The sequence below is a fragment of the Pezoporus occidentalis genome, unplaced genomic scaffold, assembly GCF_034315485.1.
Source record: "Pezoporus occidentalis ecotype Australia unplaced genomic scaffold, CSIRO_AGI_Poc_V1 ctg191, whole genome shotgun sequence".
Classification (NCBI taxonomy): Eukaryota; Metazoa; Chordata; class Aves; order Psittaciformes; family Psittacidae; genus Pezoporus; species Pezoporus occidentalis.
In genome coordinates this window covers 330,040-345,339 of record NW_026913760.1, presented here as the reverse complement: position 1 = coordinate 345,339, position 15,300 = coordinate 330,040, and the positions used below count along the sequence as shown (strand labels likewise).

The following is a 15,300-nucleotide window of genomic DNA, read 5'->3' as shown; positions in this document are numbered from 1 at the left end:
CTTGCAGTAGCTGCATCCCCCGCGCCGTGGCAGCAGCGCTCGGGCCCGCGGGTCCCGGCACCCGGCCAGGGCTGCAGACGGACGTCCCCATCCTGGCTGCCGGCCCTGGATGTCCTCATAGCCCCGGCCGTGGGCACCCTGCCGGGGCTGCCTGGGCCCAGCCAGGGGCTCTCACCTCCCTTCGCTTCTGCCTTAGGGACTTATCCCCTTCCCGGGTGCAGGCCATGGCACGAAGCCTCTGTGGGGTGGCCCAAGGTGACAGCGCTGCTCTCTGCCATCAGTCCCTTCGCTTCCCAGCCCCTCCTGCCCTCACCTCCTCAGCCCAGCGTTTTATATTTAGCCCTTGGCTGCCTTCTGCTTTCGGGGGTCTTCCCAGGGCAGGGGAGAGCGTCTCCCTGGGGCTGGGCAAGGGGTGCTGGGGCAGATTAGGTGGAGGTGGCTGGATTAGCCCAGTCCAACTGCTGGGAGACGATTACTTAAAGCAGCAGGAAGGGAAAGGCTGGGAGGGGACAGCGTGAAGGGGCTGCCTCTAATCCCACCAAAGCTGCTTAGGGAGAGCGCGGTTCCTCCAAGGATACAGCACGGGGAGGCTGCTGGGGCTGCCGGCAAAGCCTGGCTGTGGTGCTGCAGAGTGGGGTACCCCTGGGTTGGGGTTCCACAGCCCCAGGGCTGGCTGGCAGCGTTCCCAGCTTGTGGAAACTGAGGCACGAGCATCAGCGGCGGCTGGGCTGGAGCGGGGCAGGGGCAGGGACCCAGCAGCGCTGGTGGCTGCTCCTGTGTCCTGGCACTGTCCTGTGCATTCCCCAGGGAGGGGACAGCAGCCGGGGCTGGGACATCCCCGGTGCCAGCGCTGGTCCTGGCTGTGCCAGGCTGTGCTCAGCAGAGCCACAGGCGCCCTGTGCCGGAGCCGGCCCAGCAGGGAAGGGGCTGCCCTGAGCCCGGTGCCAGCTCTGGGGTCCCCCCAGCTCACCCGGGGCAGGGGGGAGTGGGGGGAAGTGACCCCTGAGGCACATGGGGGGTGCTGGGGCCAGGCCCCATAAGCAGCCCAGAGCCCCTCTATTCCTGCCAGGGGAGCAGCAGAGGGGTTAAGGTCAAGGGGGTTGTTTGGAGCACCCTGCTCCAGTGGAAGGTGTCCCTTCCCCTGCAGGGGTTGGAGCTTTAAGGTCCCTTCACCCCAAACCAGTCTGATTCCATCATTCCCCATCCCTGAGAGCTGGCAGGGGACCAAGCGATGACAGGGACATGTCTGATGCTCCAGGGAATCACGATCCTTGTTGCAGATTGTCCTCAGTTTCACTGAATCTTCCTCTGTGTTTGTGGTGCAGTTACCTATGGGAACATCTGGGTTGAGAAGCTGGCCTTTATATTAGCATCATGTTAGCATTAACTGATGATGGATGGGTTGCTGTGCTGCACTGCTTGAAGTCCCTGTTCTCTGGATCATGTTAGCCTTAGTCCTTGCTCTCTAGACCATAACCAGAGCACCCAGTCTATTGTATAGATGTTATGTGGCAACCTGGCAAGATAGATGTGTCTAGCAGGCCAACTCGGCAACAGAACTTACTTTTAAGGTGTGTAAACTGCCTGCATTGTAACACAAACCCACCTGCACAGGCCAGGAAGACCCTTACCCAGATGAAGCCCGTTCCCCCGCGCAAGCAGAAGAGAATGACACGGCAGACAGTGTAATTATCCACCTGATCCTTCCACATCCTCCACACCGGGCTGGGTACCAGCTGAGCCCCCAGGCTCAGCACCCTCCCCCGAACCTCTCCTCCCTCCCTCCCTCCCCCTTTCCCACCTCATTTCACCCCATTGCAGGCAACCTGGGGCACTTGGGCGATGCCGGATGCTGCCGGTGCCACCCTGGGGCTGCCCCATCCCCTCCCAGCCACCTGCTCGGGGGGTCCCTGTGGGAGCAGCGTCCTCCCCTTTGCCGTGCTCCTCGCCAGGCTCCCCCGTGGCCGTGCCCGCGCCCTGAGCCGGCTCCCGCGGGCTGAGCCATGTGAGGCCGAGCACACATGGATGGCTCCCGCAGCGCCGCGCTTGTATTTTTAGCAGCCGGTATCAACAGCGCAGCCACGGCTCCCGTTTAACGGCAGCCTCTTCCCCGGCGCGGCCGGGCGGGGGCTGCGGGCGGGGGCCTCGGGCGGGCAGGGGCTGGGATCCCCCCCTCACAGCCCCACCACGCAGGTGAGAGCTCCCCGCTGCCCGCCCCATCGCACGCCTGCCCCCGGGAATGGCAGCTCCCGCCGCGGCGGGGGGGAAGCGCGGTGCCTGGGAAAGGGCGTCTGAGGTGATGGAGTGTGGGAGGGCGCGGATGGAGGAATGCTGCATCCCCACCTCCTGCCCCCCCGCAGCCGCTGTGCCCCCCCGGGACCCGGCTGTCCCCAGCCAGCCCCGTGCACAGCCCGCGCTGGCACCGAGGATGGTTCCAGCTCCGTGTCCCCGCGCTGGAGCCGCATCCCTGGGACACCAGAGGCTTGGTCCTTAGGGAGGGTGCGCTGGAGACCCGCTCCTGTGACCGCACAGGGAAACCGAGGCGCTCCCTGCTTTAGGGGGATTCAGTGCTCATCATTCCCGGCTCTCCAACCCGCGCGGCCCCAGTGCCCATCGCCATGGCAGGGCAATGCTGGGGCACCCCAGGAGCATGGCATGGGCAGAAGAGGGGCCCAGGTTGAGGGCAGGAGACCCTGAGCACCCCAGGTAGGTGCTGCCAGGCCCTGGCTGAGCGGGCAGCAGAGGTGCTGCCGTGTCCCTGGCTGCCATCCTAAGCCCTTGGCCCCGCAGGCGAGCTTTTAATTACATCAAGGTATTTGGAGCTGGGCTGCTGGCACTGAGCTGGGGAAACTGGAGTCCCGAGGGGGTGGCACAGGACGGGCGGCTTCCTGGGACAGCTTGTCCTGCCTGTCCTCCCCCGGCATGGGAAGGAGGGAGCAGCAGCATCCTCAATCGCCGCGTCCTGCATCCCTGCGAGCATCCCTGTGAGCATCCCTCCAAGCATCCCCCTGCCTGGCAATGGGGGACACCAGCAAAGGTGGGTCCCCCGCTCCCTTCTGATAGGGACAAGCTGCTTCGCTGCCTCCATCTCCCTTCCCCATCCCATCCCCAGCGTTCAAGTGCTGCTCAGGGAAGGAGTGGCTGCTGCTGCCCTCCCTTCTGCATGGCTTTAGGAAGGCTTTGGGGTGCCGGGGCGCAGCCCCCAGCCTGGAAGAAGCAGCTTGCCTTTCCCCAGCAGCGGAACAAGCGGGATTAGCCATGCTTACTCACCTCCCCTCGGGAAAACCGGGAGATTAAGGCCGGGAGCAGCGCCGGAGCCCGGCCCCGGTGGCCGGGGCTGGAGGGGAGCGCAGGCTGCCAGAGCAGTTGGGTTGTAGCCCTAATTCCCAGCAAGCTGCTCGTGTGGGAGCGCGTGTCCTGCCGTGCCCTCGGCTCCGCCGCAGCTCCGCGCTCGGCAGCCTTCACGTGGGGGTTTTGATGCTTTTAGTGCGTTTTCGGGGTCGTTTCAAGCTCCGGGTGCGCGTCAGGAGCTGCTCCCGCAGGCACCGCCTGGTGCGGGGGGACCCGGGGATGGCGCTGCCTTCCTCCATCGGCGCCCTTGTCCCCTTCACCTGCGGCCCAGGGCAGGCAGGTAGGTGCGTGCTGGGCTGTGCGGGGCTGGGAGGAGGCGGAGGAGGAGGAGGAAGGGCTCTGTGATGCGCAGGGAACTGGAGGGGCTCTGGGTGAGCGGGGGGGGGGACGGGACGACGCGTTGAGGCCATTTTCCTGAGGGAAAAGGCTGGATTTTAGGCTGTTTTGGGTCTGCGGAGCCCTTCATGGGGGTGCCTGGATCTGGCCCAGGGCAAGTGATGTGGGCAGCAGGGCAGGGCTGGCTCCTCGCTGCCACAGCATCAGCACAGAGATGGGCTGCTGGGTACCAGTGAGCCTGTTGCGCCGGGACCGCCATCCATCCCCCTGCCCAGCGCTGGAGCATCCCAGGACCCCCGTGCCCTGCCTCCCCCGTGGTCCCAATGGACACAGGAGGGATGCACATCCTTGCAGTGTGTCCCCCCCATCCTCCTGCACCGAGCAGGGCAGGGATGCCAAGGTTTCTAATTCGGGTGCTTCCGCTCTCCAGCACCATCCTTCTGGGCTTGTGGGTGTTTCCGGTCCCTCCGATTTAAGGCAAAACCCAGGAAGATTGGAGCTGTGGGACAGGCTGTGCCAAGCCACCAAGCCTGGAGCTGGCAAAGTCCCAGCCTGGAACCCCCTGCATTGACCTGGGAGACTGTCGTGCTGGGATATAGGCAGGGACCAGAGGGACCCCAGCTGGAGCCTGATGCTGGGAATGGGGTGGAATGATGGCCAAGCTCCAGGAGATCCTGCCAGCACGGTGGCTGCCCCTCAGGGTTACACTGTCCCCAGAGAGCCTTTGTGAGGGCCTCAGGCTCCCTGGCACAGGAGGAGCATCCCGGCCATGGCTGCAAGCAGAGGGCATGGGGAGGGCAAGGCCCAGGGATGCTGCCCGGTGCAGGGTGGAAAATTCCCTGCCATCCCTCCAACATCATCCCCCTTTTCCCTACTCCAAGGGCTGCTCGTGGCATCGCCTTGGGGTTTCCCAGCATCAGGGTGCTGTGTCTATCCCCTCCCTTGTCATTCCTATGCTCCCATTGACCCATTCGGCCATGCCAGGCTGCTCCAGGCCCTTCTGGCTGCATCAGCCCATCCGGAGCCATGATCCCCATGGAGCAGAGGGAGGGAATGGGAAGGGTTTGTCTTTCAGCACCTTCTCATTGCAGGTAGGCTCGGGCTCACCCTCGCCCTGGGCCCTGTCTGGGTCCCCTCCCTGTTCCCTGGCACCCAGTGGGTGCAGTGAGGAGGAGCCGGGCACCACAGCCCCCCAGACCCTCCCCTTGGTGTCGAGTGGGCCCCGAGGGGATCCCACTGTGGGTTCCCCGTTCTGGTGGTGCAATAGGGACTGGTGGCACCCAGTGCCCTGTGCCATGGCCAGCAAGGGTTAAGCGCAGTGCCCGCAGGAGGAAGCCCGCGGTTCATCAGCTGCTTGGGGAGCTGTGGTTGCTGTAAAGGCGTTGGAGCTCGGCACAGAGTGTCCCTGGGACACACGTTACATAAACCTGCGTCAGCACCAACCTGGTTCCATGCCAGGAGTCCAGGAATGGGGGTTCCCACCTTGGGAGCCCCATTGGGCTGCTGTCCCGTGCACCTGGCTGCAGCGGGATGTGGGTGCTGGTGGGTAAGGGGTTGGTGCTGGGTGATACTGGTGCTTTGGGTGGGTGGGGGGGGTGACACCCACCAGCTGATGGGTCCTGGTTCTCACCCTATGGGCTGTAGGCGAAGGATGTAAGTGTCCCAAGAAGTTCTTCTCAGTAGGATGAAAGCAGTGGGATGCTATCACAGCAGCTTTGTGCTCTGCCCTCAGCCCCTTGCATCTCACCCTGCCCCTTCCTGACTGTCATGGGCTCTGCAACTGTGAGGGAAGAAGAGGAGCTCTGCCTTCATCCCAGGCAGCTGGAGGAGGGATGGCGGTGGAGGGATGGAGCTCAGCTACAACGCAGTGACCGTGGGCTGCTGCATGGCCAAAATGGCACCATGGATTGGGGCCAGATCCTTAATACTTGGGCAAACCCGAAGGGGTTACGAGCCCCCCAGGACTCCCACCCCACGGGATGGCCGCATGCTCTGTGCCGGCCGTGCCACCCCCATCCATCGGCCCCATCCCCAGGGCTGCAGCGCCGGGCCCGTCCCAGTGTCTCTCCCATCCCGGTGTCTCTCATCGGCACCGGGGCGGCTCGACCGCGCTGCTGAACAAAAGGCGCTTTCATTGCCGGGGCAGGACCCAGAGCACCCAGCGCAGCGCACACCTCCCCTTGGCACGGCCACCGCTGCCCCCGGGGCTGGGTGGCACCAGCGGCACCGCGCCGGCTCCGGCGCCAGCAGCCGGCACTGCCTGCGGAGGCTGCGGCACATCCACGTCCTGCCCCGCGCCGCTGCACCCCAGCATGCTCAGAGCCGCCTGAGCCCATCGACGGCCGCGTTCGCCTCTGCCCGTGCCCTCTCCTGGGATCCCAGCACAGCCGGAGCTCGCAGGGCGGCAGCGGGAGGAGCACGGGGAACCCAAGGCCAATGGAGCACAAAGTCCAGCGCTCGGAGAAGAACACCCCCAGGGCAGCGCGGGCGGCCTTCTGCCTCCTCCAGATCCCGGAGCCGGACCCCTTCAGCCTGTGGGTTTAGGTGCTCCTGCCTGGCTGCGCCTCTCCGGGAGCCCGTGCTGCTGGGGGAGGTCCCTTCGCGTCCTCGGGGTCCCTGATGGACCCTCCAGGTAGCCGCTGCGCTGGGGGATGCTCATGGAGCTGTTTGTGGTGCTCTAGAGGGGGTGAAGGGCAGGGGACCGCGGCACCCCGGTGAGCCCGATGGAGCGGGCATGGCACGCGGTGGGGCAGGTCGGGGATCCGATGTGCTGGAGCATCCTCCCATGTTGGGTGGGATGGGAGAGTGCGGCTGGGCGCAGAGCTCCGCGGCGGGGGGGGGGGTGTCCAGGTGTTTCTAGATGCTCCTGAGCAGGAGCTTGGGTCGCAGCACGGGAATGGGGACCTTGAGGTCCCCTGGCAGGGGATGTGATGGGGATGGGAGGCTCTGGGGACGCACGCTCCTGTTCCTGTCCCTGCCCGGCCATTGGGGTGGCTCTGTCCTACCCCAGCAGGGCTGCGGGTTCGGCTTGGAGCCGAGTGATTCCCATGCCTGTCCCCTGTGGTTTCTTCAGCCGCTGGGACAATGGGGAGGGATGCGACCGGCGTCTCCAGCGAGGGCTGGCTCCGTGTCCCACGTCTGCGTGTGGGATTCCCGGGTGGCGCAGCCGTGTTAATCCATCGGATCTCCGCAGGCATTTCTACCAGGAGGGGCCGCTGGGAGCTTCCCCCTTGCTCCAAACCCTCCTGGGAAGCACAACCCAGCCCTGCCCGGAGGCAAATACCTGCGCGGGGCAAGGCCTCCCCACGCTGCGTGCCAGCAGGCGCGGGGCCAGGCTGGGCACAGGAGGACGGAATGGGACTGGATGGGATGGGGTCGGGACCCTCACTCCAGCAACTGGATCATGGGAAACTGGGATTCCCTTGCTGTGATGGGGATCAGCATTAGAGGATGGAGCTTGCTGGGGTTGAAAGCAGCCCCCCCAGCACCAACCCCACCATCCTTGTGCCTCAGTTTCCCCATATTGCAGCTGTGCACGGCATCATTTATCCATGCCTCTTTCCCTGCCCATAGGGTCCATCCAGCCTGGGAGCACCACATGAGAGGCGGAGCAGCATGGCCAGCGACACGAGGATGGGGGAGACCCCCCCACTATGGAGGAGAGCCCGGGACATAGCGCAGGACGGGATGGAAAGCAGCGGGATGCTCTTCCCAAGCCGCAGCGCTGCTGAGCTGGGACTCACGGGCTACCCGGAGCCCGGCAAGCTGAGCTATGGGACGGAGAAGGGGTGCCCCTGGAGGGGCCCCGAGGGATGCCTGGGACCATGTGGCCGCTTGGGCTGCCCCTGCCCTCCGGCCCCACCGTGCCTGCGGGATGCCCTGTGCCAGCCTGAGGACGGAGCCGAGCTCCCCACGCTGCTGCCCCCCAGCAACGGGCAGCCCTGCAAGGAGCACCCAGGGCCGCGGTGGGCAGAGGCCGTGCTGGGCCCCCTGGCTCTCTACAGCCACCGGTACCCCCTGCCCCTGCCGGGGATGGGGACCCCGCGCCCCGGCAAGCCCCGGGCCGCTGCGGGGGACAGGGACGGTGTCGCCCCGGCTCTGCACCACTGCCCCTTCGTCACCGAGAGCAAGCACAGCCCCTTCCTCCTGTCCTCGCTGCTGCCCCCCGCGGCCCCGGCTGAGCCCCCGCTCGGCGGCGGCACGGAGGGATGCAGGGCGATGAGCGACGAGGGCTTCGCTGGCCTGGAATGGTGCCTGCGCTCCTGCCCCCCCGCCTGGGGACAGCCCCTCTACCTGGGGGTCCCTCCCAGGGACAAAGAGGCTCCGGCGCCCTTCGGTGGCTGCTCCAGCTCAGGGAATAAGGTAGGGAAAGCCGGATGGCGGCACCGGTGGCGGTCCCTGCTCCCAGGTAGTGATGGGACAGGAGGAAACGGCCTCAAGCTGCACCAGGGCAGGTTTAGATGGAGCTGGGGAACAATTCCTTCCCCAGAGGGTGCTCAGGCATTGGAACAGGCTGCCCAGGGCAGGGCTGCAGGCACCATCCCTGCGTGTTCACACCCCATGGAGACGAGGCCTCAGTGCCATGTGGCAGTGGTGGCCGTGGCAGTGCTGGGAACGGTTGGCCTTTTCCAGCCTGGCTGATCCCGGGGTTCCCAGGGCTGGCTCCGGAGCGGGCTCTTGGGTGATGGCAGCTCCAGCCTCGTCTGAACCAGGCTGGGAGTGGTGGGGTTGCGAAAGGCGATGCTGGCACCAGTGCCTGGGGTTGGGCTGCACCCAGCATCCGCAGCCCTGGAGCAGGGTGCAGCCCCCGGCTCCTCCTGCAGCGTGGCAGAGGGGTCTCAGGCCCCCAGGGTGCGGTGATGCAAACCCTGGGCTGAGGGATGGCACGGAGGTGGTGCGATGCGGAGCTGCCAGCCCATGGGTGCGGCAGTGCCTCTGCAGCTCCCCATTCCTATCCCACACAGCAGGGGTGACTCCAGCACCCCACAGGCTCGGTTAACTGGGGCTGGGAGGCAGCTGCCCAGCTTGGGAGGGTGGTGTGGGGAAACTGAGGCAGGACCATGGGATGCTCCCGGTCACCATCTCCCAGTGCTGCGGGTGATGGATCGGGGATGAGGCCCCTCACTGGGGTGACGCAACCCCTCTGCTCCCCTCCAGGAGCTGTGCCTGAAGAAAGAACCCAGCTTCCACCCTCCGGCCAAGGACCAGGCACCGCTGCAGCTGCTGGGCAAGGGGCAGGCAGGGCAGGAGGGAGACAGGGATGGGGACAGAGATGGGGACACAGTGGTACCCGGCACCCTGTGGAGGGGTGGCCTTGCTCCCCATGCCCGCACTCCTCCTCCCAGCACCAGCCACCCCCTTTTCCTCCTGCACCCCAGTGTGGTGGGGAACAGGGGTGACCCCTGGGTGGGTACCCGGGCCCACGCCACCCATTTTCCCATGGATCCAGGGCCAGGACGGCCCTCTGAGCCCAAAGACCTGGTGTACCAAAGCCTCCAGCCTGGACCAGGGGAGTTCAACCCATCACCTCCACTCACAGATGGGCATCACCCACCGGTCCACACCAAGCCAGAGCACCCCCCAGCTTGTCTGTGCAGCACGCCGGGCTGCGATTGGTGCCCGGGGTTGGGTTGTGGCGTGCTTGGTCCCTTCGAGCCCCCCCTGGCCATGCCTCCCCCCAGCAACCACACCAAGCTGAAGAAGACGTGGCTGACGCGGCACTCGGAGCAGTCGCTGCCACACTCCAAGTTGCCCCATGGGGACGGTGCCTCCGAGACACCCGCAGAGGGCAAGCGCTCGGCCAAGCGCCCGCACGGCACCACCGATGGAGCCCACGGTGCTGGTGATGGTGCTGGGGCAGCCAAAAGGGGCACTAAGGCCACCGAGCCTGTGGCTGCGGCATGCCGGGGTGATGGCACAGAGAGCGGAGGGGATCCGGAGGAGAGGAGGATGGAGCTGGGAGAGGGAGGTAAGGCAGAGGGGTGTGCAGTGGGACTGGGGAGAGCATGGTGGCAGCACCCCATGGGGGGGAGTTTTGCATCCTGGTTCCCAGTGTCCACAACACAGCGTGAGGGCTGGGAAACCCGCTGTGCCCAGGGTTTTCCTTCTAGGGCTGGGTCCGGCAGTGATCCCTGGGATTGGGATACAGGTAGAAACGCCCCTTTGGAGCAGCGCAGCATCTCCCATGTGTTGCCCTGGGGAGGCGGCAAGTGCCCCCGCCGGGTTGGAGCCCTCCTTGGGGCGGTGCTGGCGGCTCAGCCTGACCTCTGCAGCTCTCCAGCCCTACTTTCCAGCCCTACTTTCTGCCCCAGTTTCCAGCCCCCGCCGTGCCGTGGGGACACACCAGTCCCGTCCCCCCCCCCCGCCGGTGTGTCCCCATGCGCCGTGTCCCCCCCAGGCCCACGGGAGCCGTGGTGGCTGCAGAGCGAGCCCTGCACCGCGCTGCCCCGGAGCATCCCGCGCTGCTGCACCTGCACCGGCCGCGCCTTGCGGGGCCCCGGCCGGGAGCAAGAGGAGGAGGAGGAGGAGCCCGAGAGCTCCTGCAGGCTGCTGCGCTTCCGCAGGTGAGCCCCAGGGCTCACGGCCCCGCCGGGGTGAGGGGCTCGTGTTGGGGTGCACGGAGCAGCCTCCCCAGTCACCCCCCTGTGGAGAATCCTCTCCATCACCCCAGTCATAAGCATCCTGTCTCACCACCGCACTTCGGAGCATCCTCTCCATGACCCCACTTCAAGCCTTCCCCTCCTGTCCCCTCTCCCGCAGGTTTGCCCTCGGGGCCGATGGGGAGCTGAGCCCCGATGGCTTCTGCACCCTGGAGGAGGCCGAGGGGGAGCTGCTGGAAGCGGCCAGCCCGGAGCGAGGGATCGGGAGCACCGGCAGCAGCCTCTGCCTGGCCAAGTACCTGCTGCGGGTGCTGGGGGACCCCTTCTGCGAGGCCGTCCGCAGGGACAGGGACGTGTGGGCAGGAGCCCCCGAGGGTAAGCGGGGGCTGGGGTCTGGGGTGACCCCGGGGCCCGGGGGGCTGAGGGCTGTATTTCCCATAGGGGTAAGAGCCTGGAGGCGAGGAGCAGGAGCCCCCCATCTCTGCGACTCCTGCCAGCGCGGCTTCTTTAACTCGCACTGGAGCTGCCCCAGATGTGGCTTCCAGCTGTGCCCCGAGTGCCACCGCAACGGGCGCGGGGCTGACGGACACGGTATGGCCGCAGAAGGGGGGCTGCAAAGGGGGGTGTCAGCTCGGCGGGGATGAACACCCCGTTTCTGATGCAGAGGGTCCAGCGTGGCCGCCTGAGTGCATCCCTGGGCAAGCCCACCCCATCGCACCCCTCATCCCCACACAGTTCATCCCCACACGTGGTGAGTGTGCCCCCCACCCCAGGACCCCCCTCAGCCCATTGCCCAGCTCTGACCTCCCTGTGCCCCTGTCCCCAGTCCTGACCCGGCTCTGGAAGCTGCTGCACAAGGTCCGAGCCCAGTTTGGCATCGACTCTCATTGCCCCTGTGGGGAAGGGGCCGCGGAGCAGAGCCCAGCAGAGCCCCCCCCGGGGAGCAGGCAGGTACGGGGGAGCTGTGGGTATGGGGGAAAAAGGGGGTGCAAATGCACCCCTACAATAGGGTGCATGGGGGGGGGTTCTGCATGGTGCCAGGGAGGGGATGGGGGATGATGCCTGCATGGACCGGGCTATTTCAGGAGCTGCCGGGAGCCACGGTGCCGACCCCCCCCCACAGTGGTGGCCACACCGACACCTCCCGACCCACCAGGGAAGGTAGGGCTGGCTGTGCCCTCCCTGCCTGGGGACAGCCCTGCCCCGGGGGGGCTGCGGATGCTCCACTGCATCCCAGCAGGGCTCTGGTTGGGATGAGCATTGGAGGGGATGTGGGCGGCCTTGACCCCTTTTACCCCCATAACCAGAGACCACGGAGGAGGGGACCCGGTCGCCAGGACAGAGACCCCCCCGCGGGGCCGTGCACCCCGGCACCCTCTGTGACCTCCTGGCCTCCACCGCTGTCAAACTGTGCCTGGGGCAGGACGGGGTGCGGATGGCATTTGCCCCCGTTTCACCCGCTTTGCCCAGCGTGAGTCCTGGTGCCCCAACCCCGTGCTGACCCCCAGCCCTCCACAGGGCTTGAGGGGGGTCAGAATGGGCTGAGGGGGGGACCCACTTGAAATGCTCCCCACCCCAGGACAACCACTTGACCAGCATCCTGGACAGCATCATCGCTCGCGTGGTGGAGAGGAAGATCCAGCAGCAGCAGGCGGGGGGCGAGATGAGTCCCCCAAGTGCTTCCGAGCCCCCCAGCCCACCCAGTCCCCCCGTTTCCCACTGCATCCTGGCTCCCAGTGGGCTGCTCTGGCTGCAGGACCCCGGCCACGCTGCCAAATACGAGCTCTTCCAGGAGCACTGGCGGCAGGGAGAGGTGAGCCCCCTGCTCCCTGGGGTTGTATGGGGGCACCGTACATCCCCCCAGCCCCATCCTGGCCCTCCTGAGCCCCCCCTGCTGCCCCGGCAGCCTGTCCTAGTTTCAGGGCTGCAGAAGCGGCTGGAGGAGCGGCTGTGGGGGCCTGAATCCTTCCGCTCCCGCGGGATGGAGCAGATGCTGGAGGTGGTGAACCTGCGGGCACCGGCCACCCGCCTCCTGGTGAGCAGCCAGGAATTCTGGGATGGCTTCACCGCCAGTGCAGGTAGGTGGTGAATGGGTCTTTGGGCCTCAAGCGCTATTCCAGAGGGGGGGAGCCAGCCCGCGCATCCCCCCCCTCCCTGCGATGTGCCCAGCATCGCGACTCCTGCATCTCCGTGTGATGCTGTGCTCCCTGCCCGCAGCATCCCCGGAGCTGGACCAGGGCAGTGGGGACTTGCTGAAGCTGGAAAGTGGCTTTGGGGACATGGAGCCGTGTCGGTAGGTGATGACAGAGGCTTCACCAGCGTGGGTGCCCCTTTCCCCTTCCCACTTGGGTACCAACCCCTGCAGCAGCAGGATGCATCCCAGTGTGGGATGCAGGAGGCAGAGCTGCAGCAGCATGGTGCCTCTCCCAGTGCTGGTACCCGGTACCCTGGCATTCAGCAACATTCCTGTGTCACAGGGCCACCAATCTGAGTGCCAGCTTGCCACTGCCTGAGTACTGCGGGTCCAGTGGCCACCTCAACCTGGGCACGTACCTGCAGGGACACTGGGCCCAGCGCTGCCTGCGCCCGCTTGTCTGTGCAGCCTATGGTGAGTACTGGAGGCCTGGGGGAGAATTGGGGTCCCCCCCACCCATGCCAATGATGGGTGATCACATTCCAGGTGTGATGCCTCAAGACCGGACCATTGGTACCAAAACCCTGACGGTGGAGGTGACCGACTCCATCAGCATCCTGGTGCACGCTGCGGCTGGGCAGCCGGCGGCTCAGCAGGGTAAGGAGGGAGCACTGGGGAGGGGTCCCCCCATCCTGGTCCTACCCCTGAGCACCCCCTTTCCCGCAGCCATGCTCTTGCAAGCTGAGGATGTGGACGCTGCCCTGAAGGAGCGGCTCCAGGATGCTGGCAGCCGCCCCGGTGCCTTGTGGCACATCTTCCGTGCCGAGGATGCCAGCCGCATCCAGGGGTTCTTGCAGAAGGTGGGTGCCATCGCCCCTGGGCACAACCCTGCTGCCCCCGGCTCCTCTCACCCCACATCCCCTACAGGCACGTGAGGACCAAGGGCAGGACAGGGCGGCCATGGAGGAGCAGCCTGGTCCCTACCTGGACCTCTCGCTGCGGACGCGGCTGCGCCAGGAGTGCGGGGTGAGCTGCTGGACCCTCCTGCAGTGCCTGGGGGACGCGGTGCTGGTCCCTGCGGGGGCTCCACATCAGGTAGGCAGCTCTGACCCCCCCTAAATGGTGTCAGTGGTGGGGGGGAAGCTTTGCCAAAGCCCCTTGGGGAAACTGAGGCAGGGCTGAACCCTGGTTGCTGATGCCAATGTCCCCGGGCAGGTTCAGACCCTCACCAGCACCATCAGTGTGGAGCAGCGGTTCCTCTCACCGGAGCACATCGTGCAGCTCCGGGACCACAGCATGGACCCCACCAGGACCACACGGCAGCTCTGTGCCCAGGTGGGTGGGTGATGGTGGGGGGCTGTGGAGGAGGGGTCCTGGTGTGGGGGGTAGCGGTGCTGACCCCTCTTTGCATCCTTGCAGCTCGACAGCATGATCTTCTCTGCTGTGCGGGAGGCTGTGGGAGTGCTGCAGGGATGCAAGTGAGGAGGATGAGGATGCTCGGACACGGCCATGGTGCTGCAGGGAGATGGGGACGGGCACCTCTTGTTTGGTGCTTTGCCCCAGGAAGCTCAGGAGCAGCGAATAAAAGTGCAGCAAGCCGGGACCACCAGCACCACCAGCACTCTCCTTGGGGTCTCCTGTGCAGCATTGGTCCCTCCATCCCCATCTGCTGTGGCCCAGGGCCAGGGGGGCAGAGCTGGGGGCACCAGTGAGATGCGTTTAGAGCAGGCTCTGCGCTGGCAGCCTCACACAGAACTGGGTCTCACTGCACAGAGGTTCAGACCCTGGGGGCAGCTCCGTCCTGCCCTGCTGCGGGAGGGAAACCGGCCCAAAGGGCCCTCGGGATGGCAGGAGCAGCGCGTCCATGGAGGAAGGTGCCCCCAGCACCAGGAGCACAGCGGGGCCTCGCACTAGTGATAACAGTTATCACAGTGCAGTCATCACCGTGTGATGGGCACTGTGCGATGGGTACAGTGCGATGGGCACTGTGTGATGGGCACTGTGTGATGGGCACAGTGCGATGGGCACAGTGAGATGGTCATAATGCGATGGGCACGGTGAGAAGGGCACAGTGTGATGGGCACAGTGAGATGGGCATGGTGGGATGGTCATAATGCGATGGGCATGGTGAGAAGGGCATGGTGTGATGGGCACGGTGCGATGTGCACAGTGAGATGTGCACGGTGTGATGTGCACAGTGCGATGGTCACGGTGTGATGCGCACAGTGAGATGTGCATGGTGAGATGGGCACGGTGCGATGTGCACTGTGTGATGTGCACGGTGAGATGTGCACTATGAGATGGTCACGGTGTGATGTGCACAGTGAGATGGGCACAGTGCGATGTGCACTGTGTGATGTGCACAGTGAGATGGTCACGGTGCGATGTGCACAGTGAGATGGGCACGGTGCGATGGGCACGGTGTGATGTGCACAGTGAGATGTGCACAGTGAGATGCGCACTGTGAGATGGGCACAGCGTGATGTGCACAGTGAGATGTGCACAGTGAGATGGTCACGGTGTGATGTGCACTGTGTGATGGGCACGGTGCGATGTGCACTGTGTGATGGGCACGGTGCGATGTGCACAATGCGATGTGCACGGTGCGATGGGCACCGTGCGATGGGCACGGTGCGATGGGCACGGTGCGGTGCTGATAACCACGCACGGAGTCACCGCTGCGCGATGGGCACCCGGCAACGGGCACAACGCGATGGGAACCGCGCCACGGGCCCCGCCCTCGCCACGCCCTTTCCCACGCCCCTTTAAGACCTAACCCTTTCCCGCGGCCGCGCGAGAAGTGGCGCCACAACCAGCCAATCGGGAGCGAGCTGGCGTTAAGGAGTAACCAATGAGCGGCGAGCGGGATGGGCGGGGCCG

General features: G+C 65.9%; 1 protein-coding gene across 6 annotated transcripts; it reads left to right on the top strand.

Moving 5' to 3' along the window:
• Positions 1-2,493: 2,493 nt before the first annotated feature.
• On the top strand, positions 2,494-14,038 carry HR (HR lysine demethylase and nuclear receptor corepressor). 6 transcript variants are annotated; one of them, XM_062616958.1, is made up of 19 exons: positions 2,494-2,706; positions 2,813-3,037; positions 7,261-8,049; positions 8,845-9,655; positions 10,085-10,250; positions 10,447-10,877; positions 10,951-11,037; positions 11,113-11,237; positions 11,372-11,447; positions 11,594-11,757; positions 11,866-12,099; positions 12,193-12,364; positions 12,504-12,579; positions 12,764-12,894; positions 12,967-13,077; positions 13,147-13,280; positions 13,348-13,515; positions 13,636-13,755; positions 13,840-14,038. In XM_062616958.1, the coding sequence occupies exons 3-19, from the start codon at positions 7,303-7,305 to the stop codon at positions 13,900-13,902; spliced, it is 3,816 nt and encodes a 1,271-aa protein (XP_062472942.1). In that variant the 5' UTR covers positions 2,494-2,706; positions 2,813-3,037; positions 7,261-7,302; the 3' UTR covers positions 13,903-14,038. The 6 variants fall into 6 exon arrangements, with proteins under 6 accessions (XP_062472942.1, XP_062472946.1, XP_062472941.1 ...); XM_062616963.1 differs by lacking the exon at positions 2,494-2,706 and having other exon boundaries at positions 2,728-3,037; positions 10,447-10,661; positions 10,728-10,877; XM_062616962.1 differs by lacking the exon at positions 2,813-3,037.
• The last annotated feature ends 1,262 nt before the right edge of the window (positions 14,039-15,300 follow it).

Bases quoted from the DNA above. Each gene is read 5' to 3' on its own strand.
- HR (XM_062616962.1), top strand. From the start codon at position 7,303: ATGGCCAGCGACACGAGGATGGGGGAGACCCCCCCACTATGGAGGAGA. The intron at 8,050-8,844 runs GTAGGGAAAGCC...GCTCCCCTCCAG, and splicing joins GCTCCAGCTCAGGGAATAAG to GAGCTGTGCCTGAAGAAAGA. The intron at 11,758-11,865 runs GTGAGTCCTGGT...TCCCCACCCCAG, and splicing joins TTTCACCCGCTTTGCCCAGC to GACAACCACTTGACCAGCAT.